Below are 18,098 nucleotides of genomic sequence, written 5' to 3'. Positions count from 1 at the left end.
CTCAAAATAAATAAAAAATTAAGTTCCAGTAATCCAGGGGCACCTGGGTAGCTCAGTCTGTTAAGCGTCCGACTTCATCTCAGGTCACGATCTCATGGTTCATAAGTTTGAGCGCCAGGTCGGGCTCTGTGCTGACAGCTCGGAACCTGGAGCTGCTTCAGACTCTGCCCCTCCCCACTCACACTCCATCTCTCTCTCAAAAATAAACATTAAAAAAATTTTTTTTTTCAATGAATAATTTCCAGTAATCCATATTCTTATTTCTTGCCTCGAAACTCTTAATATTTTTTGATTTTCCTTGATATTTACCTTTTTAATATATCTTTTAATGAAAATTGGTTTTCTTTGTCCTTATAGCCATCACCTGAAGATGAAGGCCAGACCAGGACCTTTGACACAGCAAAAGAAATGGAGGTGATTATATTCGTCATTAAAAATATTTAAATGGAGGATAAACTCAAAGGCCTAAATGATAATGCTTTATTTTAAAAGAAAATTATTTATTATCTCCTTAGGTAAAAGAACTCTTTTTGCCTGTGGGGAGCGTAGTAGTAGCCAGTGCGGTGCACAAGCATGTACACAAGGGAGCCCAAACTAGTTACCGCACCGTGGAAATGTACACGTTGTAGGAACACAGATCAGAAACCAGCTGCTCTGGATGGCCAGGGAGATCCTCACAGAGGGGATGCCAGGTGGACGGGGTCTAGAAGGATGGCCAGGCAGTCTCCCAGCAAGCAGCGCCTGGCATCTGAAGTGGGCAGAGATGCCGAAGTGGGACAAATGGATCTGAGGACAGGGCACGTGTGCAGAGAGCGTGGAAAGTGTGTGACCCGGGGGTGTCGGGCAGAGGAGGAAAGGTGGGGAGGCTGCATGAATGAGGGTCTAGTGACAGAGGGCCATACGTGCAGTCCGAGAAGCTGAGAGTCCACCCTTGAAGACAGGAAGTTCTAAGAACATGGGGAGGGGAGAGAGGCTGGAGGAGAGGACCGGTGAGAAGCTGTGGGGCTTGACAGCCATATGCTGATGAGTGTGGCAACATGGAAGAGAATAAAGATCTACAGTAAAGAGAAATACAGTAGAACTAAAGTCGACAGGACCTGGTGCATGAGGTACATCATAGCATCGTGAGCGCCCATCCAGGGTGGGAACAGGAGCTCCCCTCAGTGGGAGAGCAACTGCCTTCAGTTCCCCACGCGGCGGCGATTCGAGACGTGGCTGCAGGGGAGGCCTAGGACTCCCGGATCTGGCGGCAGGCGTGTAGATCTGGAAGTTGTTGGCATAAAGGGAGAGTGTTACTGTAGTCATTCAAGTGAATGCGATTGTCCCGAGAGAACACGTGCCCTGGCTAAAGGTTGAAGGAGAGATCCGGGTGCATCCATGTTGTCACAGTGATAGCATTTCCTACTTGCTAAAGACTGAGCAACGTTCCACTGTGCCTGTGTACGTGTGTTGATTTCATCCGTATACCTAGACATGGGATGATTGCTGGATCGTGTAGCAGTTCTTTTTTTGGTGGTTTGAAAAACCTCCGTACTGTTTTCAGTAGTGGCCGTGCCAGTTTGTATTCCACCAGTGGTGTATGAGGGTGCTCTTTTCTCCACGTTCTCACCAGCACTTGCCATCTCTTGCTTTGTCGTCGTTGTTGATGGCCATCCTGGCTGATGTGAGGTGATATCTCATTGTCATTTTCATCTGTTTCCCTGATGATTTGTGGTGTTGGGCACCATTTCATGTACATGTTGACCATTTGTATATCTTCTTTTCAGAAATGTCTATATCAGTCCTTTCCCCATTTAAAAAATGTTTTTATTTGTCTGTGTTTATACTATTGTGTTGTTTGAGTTCCTTATATATTTTGTACATTAACCGATTATCAGATACATGGTTTGTAAATATTTCCTTTTATTCCATAGGTTGTGTCTTCATTCTGTTGATTGTTTCCTTTGGTGTGCAGAAGATTTTTAGTTTCATGGAATCCCACTTTATTTTTGCCTCTGTTGCTGTGCTTTTGTGTTCATATCCAAGAAATCATCACTCAGACCAAAGTCAAGAAAATGTTCCTATACATTTATTAAAGACACTATTCTTTTCAAAACAAAGGGAACAAAAAAAGGTTGAAGGACAGAACTTTGGAGAAGACCCGTAGTTGAGGTAGAAAAATCACGGAAGAGGGACATGCAGGAAGGAGTCCAGCAGTGTCAGCCCCTGCCAGTGAGCCCAGTAAGAGTGGCAGGTGTGGCATTTGTAACCGGCAGAGCAGTGCTGGTAAAATGGTGGGGTTGGAGGTAGACGTCAGGGGGCTAAAGGAGCGGAGGGAAGCTGGGACACAAGAGCGGACAGATGTGTGCCCGGTAACTGACACGGAAGAAAACCTGAAGAGGAGATCAAAGACAGATGCGGATGTGGTACCTGCCAAACCATGTTTTCAAGGAATGAGGAGCAGGCAAGGTCATGTGCTTAGTGAGGGGGCAAGAATGCGAGAAATCTTGAGAATGGGAAAGGCAGCTGGGTAAAAAGGGAACAGCTTACGGAATAGGGTCGTGAGGGCCCCGCCCCGATGGCAAGCCGCAAGCATTACTGATGGTTTTCCTCCACACACCTGCCCACATGTAGCTAGAGAAATCGGGGGTTCAAATGATACACATCTGGAGTGCCATGCCAAAATCTAAAGGGAACCCTTGACCTCTGATAACTTGTTATCTGGGGCAATCTCTTCCTAAAAAGCAGTGTTGAGGTTACGGAAACTCTGAGTCTTATAATTCCAAAACCAAAACCCCACCCTTTTTAGGATTTTGTTTCTCCCATGCCATACCGACAGCCTGGCTCTGTGGAAGGGAAGAGACCCAGGAAGTACCTCATGCACATCTGCTGTGGGTTTGCAGGTGCACGGACCGGGGGCCAAGACACTGCCTGTGAGCCTTGGAAGTGCGAGGCATTGTCACAGTCCCCGAAAGTTCTTCATGGTGCAGACATCGCCAAGGCCCTCATTCCTGTAGTCTTTTTAGGTGGCTGCCACATGGAACAGGTGATGTGTGATGACACATCATTTCACTAGAGAAGTGTGCGTATTCTGGAGAGACATTTTTTATAGGTAGCAGAACTCTAACTGCCAAGTAAATAGGTGGGACAGCTTGGCCTGCACACACAAGCCATCTTACTGACGTTTCATTGCAGCACTGACGGGACTTAACAAGCTGAAATAATTCCTTTCTTCCTTTCCTTCTTTTTTTCTTCTTTTTTTTTTTAAGCAGATTACAGAAATAGAGCCAGAGGGGCGTTTAGACTCCAGTAATCAGGACAGGCTCACAGCGCTGAAAGCAGTAACAAATTTTGGTGCTCCTGTTGAAGTGTTTGACTCTGAAGGTGAGTGTCATTTCATGACCCAGGCAGTCCAGATTTAATGTCACATTAGTACAGATTAACATAGCCATTCACCACAGGAAATCTTGGCTGGCCATGCTTCAGTGAGTAGTAAAGCATGTCTGTGGTGGTGATCTCATTTGGAGGGGATCACTCCTTTGAGGAGAGAAGACTAGGCAATAAACAGCAAAACCCCAGAGCACAGGACTCCCTTTACTACACAAGGTGGAACCCAAGTATGTCTCGGTTTTCCTTAGCATGTTATTCTTCGTACCTTACAGAAGCTGAAATGTTCCAGAAGAAACTTGATGAGACCACCAGATTGCTCCGAGAGCTCCAGGAAGCCCAGAACGAGCGTCTGAGCACCAGACCCCCTCCCAACATGATCTGTCTCTTGGGCCCCTCTTACAGGGAAATGCATCTCGGTAGGTCGCACCTCCGGGAAAAGGAGACTTGGGGGATATTTAAAGGGAAAAACTTCTGAGAAGGGACACCGCTGTGAAGCAGTGCTAAAGTGAACTGTAGGTGATTTATTTTTTGCATTTACACAGTTGACCCTTGAACACGTGGGGGTTAGGGATGCTGACCCCAACCACCCACCCTGCACAGTTGAAAATCCATGTGTGATTTTTGACTCCCCCCAGACTTAACTACTGTAATAGCCTTTTGTTGCCTGGAAGCCTTACCTGTAAACAGTCAGCTGACATTTCGTATGTTCTATACTGATTCATACAACAAAGCTAGAGAAAAGAAAGTATTAAAATCAGAAGAGAAAATATATTTACAGCCCTGTGTTATCGGAAAAAAAGGCAATGTAAGTGGATCTGCACAGTGCGAACCCCCATTGTCCCAGGGTCAAGTTTGTGGTGTTCCTATGACTTTTTTTTTTTTTTTAATCTAAAGGAACCACGTTTCAATACCTAGAGCTGTGTTTCTTTTCTTTTTGTCTTCCTTCCCAGCTGAACAAGTGACCAATAATCTGAAAGAACTCGCACAGCAAGTCGCTCCAGGTGATATCGTGAGCACGTATGGGGTTCGGAAGGCGATGGGGATTTCCATCCCCTCCCCCATCGTGGAAAACAACTTCGTGGATTTAACGGAAGGTACGTGCCTTGTGTCTCCGGGAAAATGGAAGGCTGTCGTGAGCAAAACGGACATCTCCTTTCAAATAACACTGGAGAGGTTTTTGTCTCTGCATGTTGATAGTGTAAAAACTGCTTTTATTCTTTAGACAAGATATAAAGGAAATAACGGGTTCACACATTTGCAGACAGAGCTACAGTGATGCCCTAGTAGCACATCTAGTCTTTAACCTTGAACATGGTAAAGAAGGGCTGTCAGCACTTATTCCGGATGACACCTTTACTTTTTACTTAAAAGGGGGAAGTGCTGAATGAAGCCGTAACTTTTTCTTTCAGATTTTGAAGAACCTAAAAAGACTGATGTTGCCGAGTGTGGACTGGATGGGGTTTGAAGCTAACTGGTACTTCATTATATATTATGTACATAGTTTTTTCATTCTTCACTTGGAAATCCTTTTCAGAAGATAGTAAATATTTATAAATTGTGTTTTTAATTAAACTTTGGAACAATTAATGTTCCAGAGATTGGACTTCTATTAGGTAATAAAGCTGAGCCGGGGACTGCGAGCTGTGTCGTGTGTTATCAGCTGAGCTGCCCTTGACCTTTCCCCGGGGCTGGGTCTGAGGATAAAGTGATAGAGAAACACTTAGGAAGTAAAACAGCCTTTTCAGGACCATTCGTTAAAAGCAGCAAGTCCCCCAAATAATTGAAGTCCCTCATTTTTCCACGTTTGCCACCCTCCTCAGAAATTACAACCAGCTAGTTCCTGACTTACAAAACATTTCATCTGGATGGTTTCTTCAAAGAATGGCCTTGTGAGGAAGGAATAGGATGGACTCTGACCTGTTGCCCTCCGGAGCAGAAAGGAAGAGTGGACCTGGGCACCTTTGGGTCAGATGGTGATAAGGCCTCTTCCTTGGGGGGCACAGACGGGACCAGAGCAAAGACATTTCTTTCAAATCCCCATCCAGTGAGATTTCCTGTTGTTACATTGTGGAAACAAATACACTTAACATACTTTTAGAATCTGCTAGTACGTCCCCTGCATACCTGCTGGGAATGACACCGTGTGTGCAAGGACGAGGTGCTTCCCCTGTGCCACCCTCCCCCTCCCCCAGAAATCACAGCACTGACTTGTCTGGAGGTCCTGTTTGCTTTGCCGTTTTCCATTTTTGAGACAGTCACTTAGAACTGCTGTAAAAGGATAAGCTAAATAAGGGAATCATGGAGCTTCACGTTCACATTTCTTTTACTGTTTCTCACGGGTCACCCGTGCCTCAGCGTGTCCCTTGCCCTAATAGTCATCTAATTTTATCTGAAATGCAAAGGTCAGCTGCTCAAGCAGGCAGCTGAGCAGGAGACCGTGAGACGTGTGGCCCCCTCCTGTAACAGGCGCCACACTGCAGCCTTGTTCAGGGAACGAGGCGCATTTAAGACCCTGCGCGGACTGTACATAGCCCTTCTGTAAAACCCCCCAGCTGGAAGTCGTGTTAGTTTTATTGTCCTGACCTTGAAACTAACATTTAGCAAGAACAAGTAGGGTGAAAGAGAAGGGATTCTCTCAAGAGAGTTAGAAATGACCCAGTGTTTTAAAAACCTACTACAGGGGCACCTCGGTTTTGGCTCAGGTCATGATCTCGGCTTTGTGGGTGCAAGCCCCACATAGGGCTCTGTGCTGGCAGCACAGAGTCTGCTTGGGATTCTCTCTCTACCCCTCTCTCTCTCCCTCCCCCACTTGCACACTCTCTCTCTCTAACTTTCAAAAAATAAAAGCCTACTTAAAACTGTATGCTAGAAGACCTTTAAAATTGTTCAAATACACATTTTATCAAGTGTTTTTAGAGTTTAATTTTAACCTTTCAGTTATAATTCAGGCAGTAATTGATTCTTAAACTTTAGATCTACGTAGAAACCAAGAAAACATTAAATTCAAAACACTAGGACATTCACGTTTTCCAGATTGCTAATTTAATGAATGAAATGCTAAACAAAGTAGAAACACTGGTACTTTATGAAAAGAAAATACAACATTTTGAAACAAATGTTACAGATCTATAAATATTCAGGATACAGAGTAATTCCTAGTTGTTTGCACCTTCTCAAAACCTGTTTCTGTATGTTGACCTGTTATATACACAGTGTAGAAGCTGGTTAATGATCTTCTTCTCTATTAGGAAATTTTCTTAATGAGTAAACCAGAGAACTTCAGGTGTGATTGTCACTAGAGTCAGGGAGGCCACCTTTAAGCAAGCCCTTGACCCTTAGAAAAGGTCAGTGTTAGCAAAGACGCTTGTCCTGTCCTAAGACAGAATGGTGCCTGTGAAGAAAGGGCTCAGGGATCAGAAAACAGGCAAATCAAAACTGTATGTGCTTTTTATGGTCAGTTATGCACTAGGGTCTGCACATGAAAAACTAAAAACTTACAAAATATTTTTATCTGAGCACAGTGCTTGAACTGGAAATAAAAATCTATGGTAACTACTTTTTAAACTCCTAATTGGGATTTCTGTTGCCGGAAGAGAAAAGTAATTCGAATATTGCAAGAGTAGAAATATGTCCACCTCAGAGAGGCCCAACACGGCTGTGTGTGTCTATAACGCATCAGTGACAGAACCTCCCTGACACTCCGGGAGAGCCCTGTTGAGCAGCCCTGGTCACTGCTGAGTTAAGTGGACGCATTTCAGTGTAGTGCCCCCTGAAACCAGCCCTTTACATGGAAAGTCGGTGCATAAAACAGTTTAAGGTTATTCCCCTTAACAGAATTTTCGCCACAAAATTCCTTTATCCAGCAAGTTCTTACACTTCGTTCGCCTCTATTCCGGTTACATGCGGGCCTCAGAGCTGCACTAGCGCCCCCAGCACCTCTGCAAACCGGAGAAGCCCCTTCTGAGCCTCATAAGCCCATGGACACGTCCCAGGCAGACGGCGGACAGTGGCTTCAGGTCCAGTCCTCCCTGCCCTTGGCTGCAACCCCGGGTAAGCCTTTGAAGTCTCCCATGGGCCAGGTTTCCTGTACTTGCGGGGGGTTCCTGGAGGACTCCAGCTGGGAATCCCTGCTCTGTAGTGAACTTCAGCCATGTTAGAGCCCCAGGTGTGCTCTGGGGATGCAGCGGTGAAACTGATTCAGAAACAGGAACGAGCAGTTTGGCTCCTCCTCAACCTTGAAACGCAGTGAAGGCTGACTTCTGATTCTCTTAGACTTGCAGCACCAGAAGACACCTCTCGCCAACCTGGCTTTTTGCACTTGATTTGATTCCTCCCGTTTGGAACAAGTCTGTCTCCGCATCTCTGAGCGGGCTGGCTTCCCAGATCCGGGAACCTCTTCTGCACGCTTGCGGAGGACGTGCTTTTCGTCTTGAAGCTCTACGAGTGAGCTGTGAGGACTAAAGAAGAGAAAGGGAGCACTGCAGGTTGTCTGCCTTCTGTCTACACAGACCCCCTTCCTTTCCAGGACGGGAACTGCGATGTGAGGATAGCAGGAGGGCGCTCCAAGTACACACGGTGGTCAGGGAAGGGCTGAGAGGCCGTGCCTTTCTTTCCGGGCTGTGCCGCTCCTTGCCTTCTTGCTGTGTGACAGCCGTGTTCTCAGCCCCAGCGGGGCTAAGCCGTCAGCGGACGTGGTTAAAAAGACAACACACTGGAGGGAAGAGATTTTTGTCTGGCATCTAAGAAGTCATTAGAAAGGGTAAAACTCCACTAATCCTATACCCATTTAAACCAAACACCTGCCAGAGAGGACAAGTAACAAGCCTCTGTTGTGCTGTTCTCTCCCTACTGTGTGAAACCATAGATGGGAAACTGCATTTTCAGCTCTGTTTACCGGGGTGCCTGTGTTAGAAACGTACAGCCTTGTTGCTGCTCGATGGAAGAAAGGCGTGCCCAACCCATCCCGGACAGCTCGTCGTGGTTCTGTACCTAGAAAAGACCAGTCCCACCCATGCGGCTGGCAGGCCGTGGCCAGTTGTGTGTCTGGCTCCCCCTCTGAGGTCTCCACAGTACCCAGGGGATCCGCACGTCCCAGCTGCCCGTGCGTGGCGAGGCTCGGTGGTAGCCTCGGGCTGGAGTCTGGTGCACGTTCCGAGAAATCCTCTAGCACAAGTCCAAGGAGGCGACACACAGCCACCTTGTCAGGGTAGTGATGGCCAAACCCCTGGAACGCCTCTGTGACTGGCGTAGGGCCGAGCGCTCCCTGTGGCTTGCTTCAGGGACGGAAAATCCGCTTCCAGCATGTTCACCTCCCAGAAGCCCTCAATTCAGTCCCAACCCTTGGAACTTTGCCGTGTCTGTGCAGACAAAGTAAGTCCTCAGCTCGCCTTTGCCTTTGACGTTAATCAGTCCCCGGCACTCACAAGAATAACCTAGTCCCTGGAGGATGGTGCATGTCTCCTCAGTAACCTGAAAAGAAAAGGACAACAAACTCTTGGGATGCAGGAGAAACGCCTGCTGTTGGAGGGATGGCCAGGAACCAGCCCCAAACGCACACGTCTGGCGCCCCTCAAGCATGTCCGGGCTGGAATCACAAAGCTGATGGATGCCTGGGTTCCCCGCCCCTGCCGGGAAGTTCCTCCCCCCGGGTCCTGGGTTTCCCCAGCTGGGGTGTACCTGGATCTTGCCAAGTTCTCCAGTGCTCTCCATTCGGCTGGCGACGTTGACCGTGTTTCCCCAGATATCATACTGAGGCTTTCGTGCCCCGATCACTCCAGCGATCACAGGCCCGTGGTTTATGCCTGAAGATGACATTTGCGGTTGGCAGGTCGGGGAGGCGAAGCCTCAGGCTCTGCCCCTACGGGAGGCCACAGAGTCCAGCGGCAGCCCCAGGAAGCACCGACCAGCAGCTGAAATGCAGGTTGGAGGGGGCTTCCCGAGCCTGTGACCGGACCTCTCACTCGGGACGTGGGAGAGGTGCTCCCTGGGCGGCCCTCTTCCCAGCTGCTCGCTCCCGACGTCAGGCTGAGGTCATCACTTTTCCAGTATCCGCTCATCTCCCAGCAAAGAATAAACGGGCTTTGAGTCCCAACCCCGTTAGCTAACACAGAGCAGTCAGGCTCGTAACTGCTTTGTTCTCAGTATTATTTTAAGGATTCCAGCCCGATTTCTGGTTCTCTGTTTTCTGTAGTGATACGTTCTGATGTAAACTTTCAAAGGTAACTTTATTAACAGTATGCAAAGAAAGAGTAGTTACCCAGTTGCTGGGGTTGTGTGGCCAAGAGGGATTTCTCAGACCTTTCCTACCATCCAGTCAGGTACACCAACAGACCCGAACGTGGGCTTGCCGGGCTCCAGGACCCACCGCAGCCTCCCACCCCGGCGTGGCCCGGCCCGCCCTACCCTCGGGCCCTCACCGACTCGCAGGCGGAAGGAGTTGAAGGAGTGCCGGTTGATGCCGTCCAGCTTGCTCATCAGGGCGATGCTGAACTCCACCATGATGCCGATGTGCGCGTGCTGCCGCTCCAGGTCCTGTGGGACAGGGGCCGTGGGATCCCGTGCCCCGTCTTCCCTCCTCCACGGGGTGTTAGCCACCTCACTCCCCACCAGATGCCTCCCCCGGGCTGAGTTGTGAGGTCCTCTGCCCCTCCCTCATAGGACAGGGCAGGAAGGGGTGTCCCCTCGAAGTCAGGTGATAGGTCTGGAAACTGTTGAGTCCCCCTAACGTGGGACTGGGACCCGCGGCTACCAGCTCAGCTCGGTACCTGGTTCTCAGTCCCTGAGGGGACGCTGAGCCCCACGGCTGCCATGTACGTGCTGCCAATGGTCTTGATCTTCTCCACACTGCTGAACTTGGGCTTTAGGAGCAGCTGCGGGACGAAGGGACACAGAGCCGTATGGCCCAGCCACAGCCCAGGCCCACCCCAGGGTCTGAGAAGGGGTGGGGTCCCTCTCGCCACTGCTGCTAAGTTCTCACGCTCGGCCTCCCCATGTGGGCAGACAGCCGGTCCACGCAGGGACACGGCCTCTGGCTTGTCAGCCCTGCTCCTCCTGACTCGGGCTTCCCGGGGTTCGTCCGTCTGCTCCTCGGCCCCTCCTGGGGCACCTGGACTCTCCTTTTTAAGGACCAAGCACAAAGCACAACCCAACAGTATCTACCCAGGAATGTCCACTGCTTGCAGCTGAGAATCAAGTCCAAACCGACTGACTTCCTCTAGACCAGCTGACAGTGTAGACTTGCTGGAAATCAAACTACAGGAGCCCCTCCCCTCCCCCACTCCAGGACCCCCAGGGGACGCCTAACACCTCAGACTCCCGAAGCCTTTACGGTGAGTGCTCCCGCCTGCACGCACATCCCTACGATGTTCAGCGTACAAGTCAGGCACAGGGAAAGGTCAACAACAGAACAGAACAACGTCCTGTAATAGAAGCTACGTGAATGGTCTCACTCAGAAAGTCTTTACTGTATTCATTCATCCTCCTCCTCGTGAGGACACGAAGCGAGGTGAATGACCTGGCCGTTGTGACATGGCGTCAGGCTACAGCTGACCTTCTGACCACACGTCAGGCGGAGGGTCCGCTCCTCCGGAACACGGCTGACCCGGGGAACCGAAACTGCAGATAAGGGACTGCTGAGTTCTTCAAGGACCTAAATCTAATCTTCGCAGGCTGCCCATCCCAGAGAAGATAACAACACTTACTGAAGAAGCGAGGAGAGGCAGATGTGCACCTTCGGCCATGCGTGTCGCTCCCCACACGCGGCTCGCCATGCCCCGCCCCCCCGCGGCTGGGCCCAGAGGCCCTACCTCGTCGAAGTCGGAGATGATCTCGTTCAGCAGACGCAGGCACTCCAGCCCCTCCTTGTTGACGTCGCACTCCGTGTAGAAGACTTTGAAGTCCGGCACCGACGCAAACATGACACACACACAGTCGTAGGACTGATGGTACCAGTCCTGGGTGGGGGCGGGGAAGGAAGCAGGCCACCTTAGGCCCCCCGGCCCCGGAAGGGACCGGGAGAGACAGGGACGCGGCTCCTCGGCTGCCCCACCAAACTCGGGAGGGGGCGCCAGGCAGGTGCCACTCCGCCCGGCTTCCACGGAGACCCATCTGGGGGCTGTTACAGAAATAAGGCCGTGAGTCCGCTGCTTGGGGCAGGCCAGGCCCTGGTTGGCTTTGGCCCTTCGGTACCCTGGGTCTCCTGGCTGAGGCTGAGAGCCCCTGGGGTGGGAGGAGGTCTCAGATCACAGGAGACCTGGCTTCCGCACCCATTGGGCCTGCTTCCTTATCTGTGAAACGGCGACCCAGAATTGGCGGAGCACACGCTTTCATCCACACGGATTGTCCATATTACAAATGCCTGGACGTACATCCGGTCCTCACAGCCACCCTGACCCGTGGGCCCCCTCGTACAGGGGTGAGGTCCAGGGCCCCGGGACGTAAGGTCCCGGGGGCTGCATCCGGACCCTCAGACGCCCTGCCCTAGTGACCCAGGCCCCGCTCGCACCGCACCTCATTTAACTTGTCACCAATGAAGTGTGCAGCCACGTGGGCTGGCAAGACGTTCTCCAGAAGGAGGCGGTTCACGTTCTCCATGGTTTCAAACTCCTCGTGTTCCTTTTTGAACTTCTTCTTCCACAAGCAATCCAAGCGGCAGTAATAGTCAATCTGCAGACGATGGGGGAGCATCAGTGTCCTGGCCGCCGTGAGCGGGGGCAGAATGACACAGGACAAGAAGCACCAGGGCGCGCCCATCACCCTAGGGCTGCGGAGCCCACCCTTCCACCCTCTGTCCCCGGCAAATGGCTCCCACTCAACAGCCACCTCCCAGTGGCCTTAGAGTCCCAGTCAGCCATGACTCAGTTCTCAAGTGACCCACGTGACCAGATGTCACTGGTGTCCTGATGGGAGGCGGTAACAGGGAGGTGAGGACGCGGGGACCCCTCCCCGAGGGACCAGAGCTTCCCTGCAGGGCTGTCTGCCCCAAATCTGCGGAAGTTCCCGCCCCATCCCAGTTCTCTCTCCGAGCTGAGCAAGGGATGCTGGGGGCTCCCCAGGCGGTACCTGTCTGGAGAGCATGATGAGGGTGACGTAAAACAAAACCAGGTAGAAATTGATCATTGCCTTCGGGTCCTTCCACAGACAGAACGGGGAGCTGCTGGACACGAAGGGAAAAAGCAGGAGTCATCTCCAGCCTCCTGCCCAGTCCTCAGATGCAGGGGGCGGCGGGGGGCGGGCCAGAGCCAGCCTGCGGGAAGGCGTGAACGGGACAGAGATCTCTGCCATCCGAGCTCGTGTCCTCATGGCAGAGACGCTAAAGGCAGCGTCAACTTGTACAGAAAAGAGGGTTTGATGGGGAGGTGGGAGAGGCCTCACCGCGGCGACACCACAGCTCACACCTGGATGACCAAGGATAGCCACGGCAAAGTCTGCAGGAAAAGCACTGCAGGCAGGTGAGTCCTCAAAGTGAGTCGGGGACTTCCAGGTTGGCAGATGGGGTTTGCAGGCGCCGCAGACCCACAGGAGCAGGTTTTGTTCTGGGTCCCGAAACTCCAGCCTTCTAAGTTCAAGGGAGCCAGGCCCCTCTCCTCAACCCACCGGAGCCGAGAGCCCCCAAAAGCACCCACACGCCAGCCCTTTGAGTGTCAGACGACAGTGCTTTCCAGAACTCTCTGGACCTCCAGGACACGGATGAAGGAGGGGGCCTGGACTAGAGCTGAGGCCTCCCCCCGACCCACCCCCCGAGCGGCATAGAGACCGGACGACCCGGGAGGCCTCCGTGCGACCAGGGGCGTCCCCCAGAGAACCTGCAAATGAGTCCCTCTCCAGCTCTGAGCGTAGCAGCCCAAGACCGTCGCTTGCCTGTCACATGGCAAGCGTGCCACCTGCAGGTCCACCCCACAGGCGTCCAGTCCAGAGGGGACCCAACGCAACCGTCCCGCAGCTCGAAACGACGGCGGAACCCAAGGGAGGTGCTGCCGTGGAGCGCGGTCGGGATGGGCGCCGCGGGCCCCACCTGAGGGTGCCGTTGGTCTTGGTGAGGTTGGCCAGGCTGTGGCTGCAGCAGTCCCACTGCCAGCACGGGGAGATGTTGAAGAGCACCAGGTAGGCCACCAGGGCCACCGTCAGCAACACCACCTTCAGCTCCAGGCTCATCCGCAGGAAGACGGAGCAGGCGACAAAGGCCAGGATGCAGCTGCAGGTGTAATACTGGGGAGGCGGGGGGACGTCGGTCGCCACGAGGCACCCCCCGGACCGGGGGTCACCAGAGAGGGCCGCCTCTAGCCGCGGCACACTGACCCGGAGCCCCGGCCCCGCTCGGGGGACCTGTGAGGAGCCGGCCTGTCTGTGGCGCTGCCCTCTTGCCTTGACGACCCTTCTTAACAAAGCAGACAGCAGAGTCTAAAGCTTCACTGCATGTTTGCCTCTACTTGCGACAAACGGGCTCCTCGAAAGGAAAGAAGGCGGCGGCATGCGGACGTGACCAAGGTGGTACGCACACACCCGAGCAGCCTGCCTGCCCCCGGCTCGGCCAGGAGCCTGCCCTTCCCGAAGTGCATCTCTGCCCACGTTCCTCTCCTCAAGATCATGCTGTGGCTCCCCACTGCCCCCCGAAGAGAGACACTCATGGTCCCCCCTGATCTAGATCAAAGCCACCCCTGGCCCCATCTCCCAACTGGCCCCGCTCCACCCCCCTGTCCCATAACCTTCTTGCCCTTCAGAGACCAGCTCCCAATTCACCACCACTCGGGATGAGTGCCTTCAACATCTCGAGCCGTGCGGGAGCGGTCCAGGTGGGGACACGCGGTGCCCAGAAGTCCAGCCGCACTCACCGGGAGGAGCTCGCACGGGGCCAGCTCCCTGCTGCTCACGTCCCCATCTGCCAAGCTCTGGTTGCCTGCAGGCTGCCTCAGGGCCGGGAAAGGCATCAGCGGCTACAGAGGAGACAGGTCACCATGAGGGGTGGTCCGGGGACCTGGGACTCCAGGACCTGCCAGAACCAAGCAGGGGTGGGGAGGGGCCAGAGGGCTGGGCCCGAGGCCTCCACGACATCTGCCAGGCCCGGCTCTGAGTGTGGCCAGAGTCACTGCCCCAATTCCCCAGCACGGTCCTCAGCTCCACAGTGGGGTCTGGGGGAGAGAAGGGTGTAAAATGAAGCCATACGCACACTGTCCCCAGAGCATCAGAGGCTGGTGGTGGGAGGGGTGGGGGGTGGGGGGAGAAGCTGGGATCAACATGGACGATGAGCCCCCTGCTCCCCAGGTGACACAGAGTGTGGTGGTCACAGGGTCTCCAGGACACGGAGACACCCTAGCTCTAGATGTCAGAGCTGGGAGGACCAGCAGGGACAGGTGCTGTCTGCAGCACTGAGCACGCGAGCAAGGCCTGAGAAGCAGGGGCTCAAGTGTCCTCTGGGCCTGTGCCCGGGGAACCACTCCTTAGTGAGGAAATGGAGTCTCAGAGAGAGAGAGAGACAGGGCCTCCTCCGGGGACCACAAAGAAAGGCGAGGATGCCAAAACGCTGGTGATTCAAGACATCGCGGCCTCGTGGGGCTAGCCACGGAAGCTCTATGGGGTCCCCAAGTCCTTGTCTGCACACCGGGCCTGCCTCGGGAACCTCCCAGAGCCTGCCCGCTGCGCTCTGCAGGGGCTACACCAGATGCAGCTCTCGGGCAACAGGACGATGGGATTCGAGAATCTGAAGCTTCCCAGGGTCAAACACTGGCCCCCTCCACCTGGGAAGCATGCTCAGGCTCGAGGGGTCCTCGCCAGGGCCCACCTCCCCCAGCCCTGGAACCCACCAGGTTGACGACGGCGATGCTGAGCAGGCTGCCAATGGTCAGGATGGCCAGGGACAGCCGCAGCAGGGGCTGGGTCTCCACCCTCTCGGAGATGACCTGCAGTGTCCCTTGGGCGGGGCAGCACCTCTGTGGAGGCACGGGGTCAGGTGGCCGGCGCCAGCACCCGGACAAGGAGCCCACGGTGCAGCGGCCCGGCGGATGCGCAAGCTCCCAAGAGCCCCGCTAGTGACCGTCAGCAGGTGCGCTGTGCCCGTGCCCAGCCCAGAGCTCAGCACTCATGGGGAGCACAGACAGAAGGGACGTTCCCACCCTTCGGGCCGGGGACGGCCACAGCCACTTGGGGGCCACCAGCAGCCTGGGAGGGCAGATGACTGGGAGAAGCGCCCGGCAAACTGTCATCCGGGCAGGAGGGGCGAAGTGGAGCACGGAGGGCTCCGGGGAAGGGTGGAGGCAGCGGGAGGGCCGGTGGGGCAGGGCCCGGCCAGGTGCCCGCTCGGGCTTTCCCACTCACCAGGAACTCGTGGGCAAAGCACAGGCCCAGCACCAGCCCCAGCACACAGGCCACCAGCCCGAAGGACACACCCAGGGCCGCCATCCTGGAGAGGAGAAAACCTTAGTTCTGGAGGATTGTCTGCCCAGGGCCAAGCCACAGGCAGGCCCCCCCACCCACCAGCACCCCAATTCTCCAGCTCCCGGCCACTTCCTGCCCCCCCCCCCCGCCAGACTACTGCCTACACGCAGCAAAGGGGATCTTTGAGAACTGTGGTCCAGCTGCCCACTCCCGGCACGCAGGGCCCATGGTTACACAGACTTTAGACTCCTGTCCGGCACCAAAGTGCCATATAAAAGTGCTTCCTATTTGGTCTTTATTAGGCACATACTGAACCCCAATCCTCGCGGACCCTTTGGCCAGACCACCCTTCCCGAAACCGCCAAGTACCTGACCTTACTCCTTCCCTGTGACCTCACCCCCAGCCCTTCCCCCCCACCCAGCAGGGCCTTTGAAGCAGAAGCACGAATCTCCGCGGCTCCTGATACCCTGGCCGTGCGCCCGGAGAGGGCCCTGAGCCCACAGGGGACTGGGGAGGGGAGGCGTGTGTGGGAGGGGGAGGCCTGCAGCCGGACAGTCAGTGACAACAAAAATCAGCTCTAGTGACCCCAGGCGTGCGGCCACAACCCCAGTCCAGTTTCTCCCGTCTCAAAAACCAGCCCCCTCCTGCCGGTCAAGAGCGCCGGCAGGTCCTCTGGTGAGCCCTGCCAGGCCACCGCCCCTCCTGGCCCGACCCCAGTGGGCTGGACGGTCCCGCCACGCCAACTGACCTGGGCAAGAGCAGGACGTGAACGAGCAGGATGCAGACGAAGACGAGGCTGGCGCAGGCGAAATAGTGGCGGACCCGGGGGATGGGCGCCAGGCGGTACTGGGGGCGGTGGGGACTCTCAGGGGTGGCAGAGGCCCCGCCCACAGGGCCACTTGCTCTGACCCCTTCATCGCCCACCCCGGCTCGGGTTAATCACCTTAAAAACACCCTCCTCGAGCTCCAGGTGGCGATGGGACATCATCACGACCAAATAACCCTCATGAGCGCCACTGGGCATGGCTCCGTGATGTTTAGAGCCGTCCCTGCCCCTCCCCCCACCCCGCCCGGGGTCTCTGACTTGATTTCCCAGGTCCCTGAAGAACCCATGGCCCCAAGCCTGTGGATGGGAACCAAGTCTGAGCTCTGGGCTGGTGGTGGGTCCGTCCCCAGCCCAAGCCAAGGAGTAAGGCCGGGGCTGAGCCCCTAGCTAGTGCTGTCTGCCCCCCTACACCGGGCACAATCTCATGGTCTCCAGCCACAGGGCTCCTACCGCAGATGAGCAGACTGAGGCTGGGACGCTTGGACAGCTCAGTCGACTCGTGATGTTGGCTCAGGTCGTGACCTCGTGGTCGTGAGATCGAGCCACACATCAGTGGGAGCAAGCCCCACACTTAGCGCAGAGCCTACTCAGGATTCTCTCTCCCTCTCTCCGCCCCTCCCCTACTCGTGCTCTCTTTCTCAAAATAAATAAATAAAACTTGAAAAAACCAACCAACCAACCCTGAGGCTCAGAGAGTCCAGCAGCCCACCCGGGTCACACAGCTAGTGGAAGGCTTGCCAGACAGGTTTCCCGATGACCACACCTCCCCCAGACCCCAAGCTCCTACGGAGCCGCCAGCTCAGGGAGCCCCAGCTAGAGAAAGACCCCCCAGTCCTGGACACTGAGAGGGGAGAGAGGTCCCAGCCCTGGCCACACAGATCAAGGGTCTGTGAAGTAGGCAGCAAGCGGCCATCTGTCCCGCCACATGAGGTTTCAGTGGCATAACGTGTGTACCTGGGACACTGCCAGAACCCAGTAGGCGCTCAAGAAATAAGTAAACGCTTGGTACAAAAAGCATGTCGTCGTGCAGCCAGAGGGAGAAGCACTTTTTCCTAACTATAAGGCTGATATTATCAGACTAAGGCGTGCACTGGCCCTTATGGGCAAAGCTCCTAGCATCTGAATGGAGCCTCTCCCAGACCCAAGAGGGAGAATCACTGATGGGGGCGGGGCGGGGGGGGGGGCATGTCAGGGGTGAGCCAGCAGGAAGAGAGTCCAAACAGAGCCAGACTGGGCCCCCCCCACCCCACCCCCATGGCCAGCCGGGGTGACTCCCCACCACCCTCCCTGAACAGACGTGGGAATGTTGGCTGTCCCACAGCCTTCACCTCCGCAACCCCCCACCCCCAGGCTTTGGAGCCCTCGTTCCTGGGGCTGCTCGGGGGCCCTCACCTCTCGCTCAAAGCCCTTCTCCAGGAAGATGGACCCAAAGGTGTAGAAGTCATCAGACTTGGAGCAGCAGGGCCTGGGGGGTGGCAGACACAGGCCGTGAGACCTGGCCCGGGGGACTAGGGGGCCCCACCCTTGGGAGGA

At 54.7% G+C, this 18,098-nt stretch overlaps 2 protein-coding genes across 9 annotated transcripts in view; one reads left to right on the top strand and one right to left on the bottom strand.

The window, feature by feature from the left end:
- Nucleotides 1-5,476, top strand: part of BRD7 (bromodomain containing 7) — a 37,923-nt gene extending 32,447 nt beyond the window's left edge. For 2 of the 3 annotated variants that reach the window (XM_058707818.1, XM_058707820.1), the window contains exons 13-17: nt 358-414; nt 3,252-3,363; nt 3,642-3,785; nt 4,320-4,463; nt 4,779-5,025. In XM_058707818.1, coding sequence (XP_058563801.1) covers nt 358-414; nt 3,252-3,363; nt 3,642-3,785; nt 4,320-4,463; nt 4,779-4,834 — 513 coding nt within the window. In that variant the 3' untranslated portion in view covers nt 4,835-5,025. Of the gene's footprint in view, nt 1-357; nt 415-3,251; nt 3,364-3,641; nt 3,786-4,319; nt 4,464-4,778; nt 5,026-5,189 lie in introns of those variants that run through there. The other variant, XM_058707819.1, reaches the window with a different exon arrangement.
- Nucleotides 5,477-6,388: 912 nt separating this feature from the next.
- The window catches only part of ADCY7 (adenylate cyclase 7), a 58,516-nt gene continuing 46,806 nt past the window's right edge, over nt 6,389-18,098 (bottom strand). For 4 of the 6 annotated variants that reach the window (XM_058707816.1, XM_058707814.1, XM_058707813.1 and 1 more), the window contains exons 14-26: nt 17,958-18,030; nt 16,488-16,585; nt 15,679-15,763; nt 15,168-15,293; nt 14,199-14,300; nt 13,382-13,575; nt 12,430-12,523; nt 11,878-12,033; nt 11,175-11,321; nt 10,134-10,238; nt 9,786-9,900; nt 9,046-9,170; nt 6,389-8,838 (exon numbers count right to left, since the gene is read on the bottom strand). In XM_058707816.1, coding sequence (XP_058563799.1) covers nt 8,692-8,838; nt 9,046-9,170; nt 9,786-9,900; nt 10,134-10,238; nt 11,175-11,321; nt 11,878-12,033; nt 12,430-12,523; nt 13,382-13,575; nt 14,199-14,300; nt 15,168-15,293; nt 15,679-15,763; nt 16,488-16,585; nt 17,958-18,030 — 1,567 coding nt within the window. In that variant the 3' untranslated portion in view covers nt 6,389-8,691. The remainder of the gene's footprint in view (nt 8,839-9,045; nt 9,171-9,785; nt 9,901-10,133; nt 10,239-11,174; nt 11,322-11,877; nt 12,034-12,429; nt 12,524-13,381; nt 13,576-14,198; nt 14,301-15,167; nt 15,294-15,678; nt 15,764-16,487; nt 16,586-17,957; nt 18,031-18,098) is intronic. The other 2 variants (XR_009256010.1, XM_058707817.1) reach the window with 2 other exon arrangements.

This window comes from Neofelis nebulosa, chromosome 17 (genome assembly GCF_028018385.1).
Source record: "Neofelis nebulosa isolate mNeoNeb1 chromosome 17, mNeoNeb1.pri, whole genome shotgun sequence".
Classification (NCBI taxonomy): Eukaryota; Metazoa; Chordata; class Mammalia; order Carnivora; family Felidae; genus Neofelis; species Neofelis nebulosa.
Note: the sequence above shows the minus strand (reverse complement) of the source record. Positions and strands in the feature narration are given on the sequence as shown.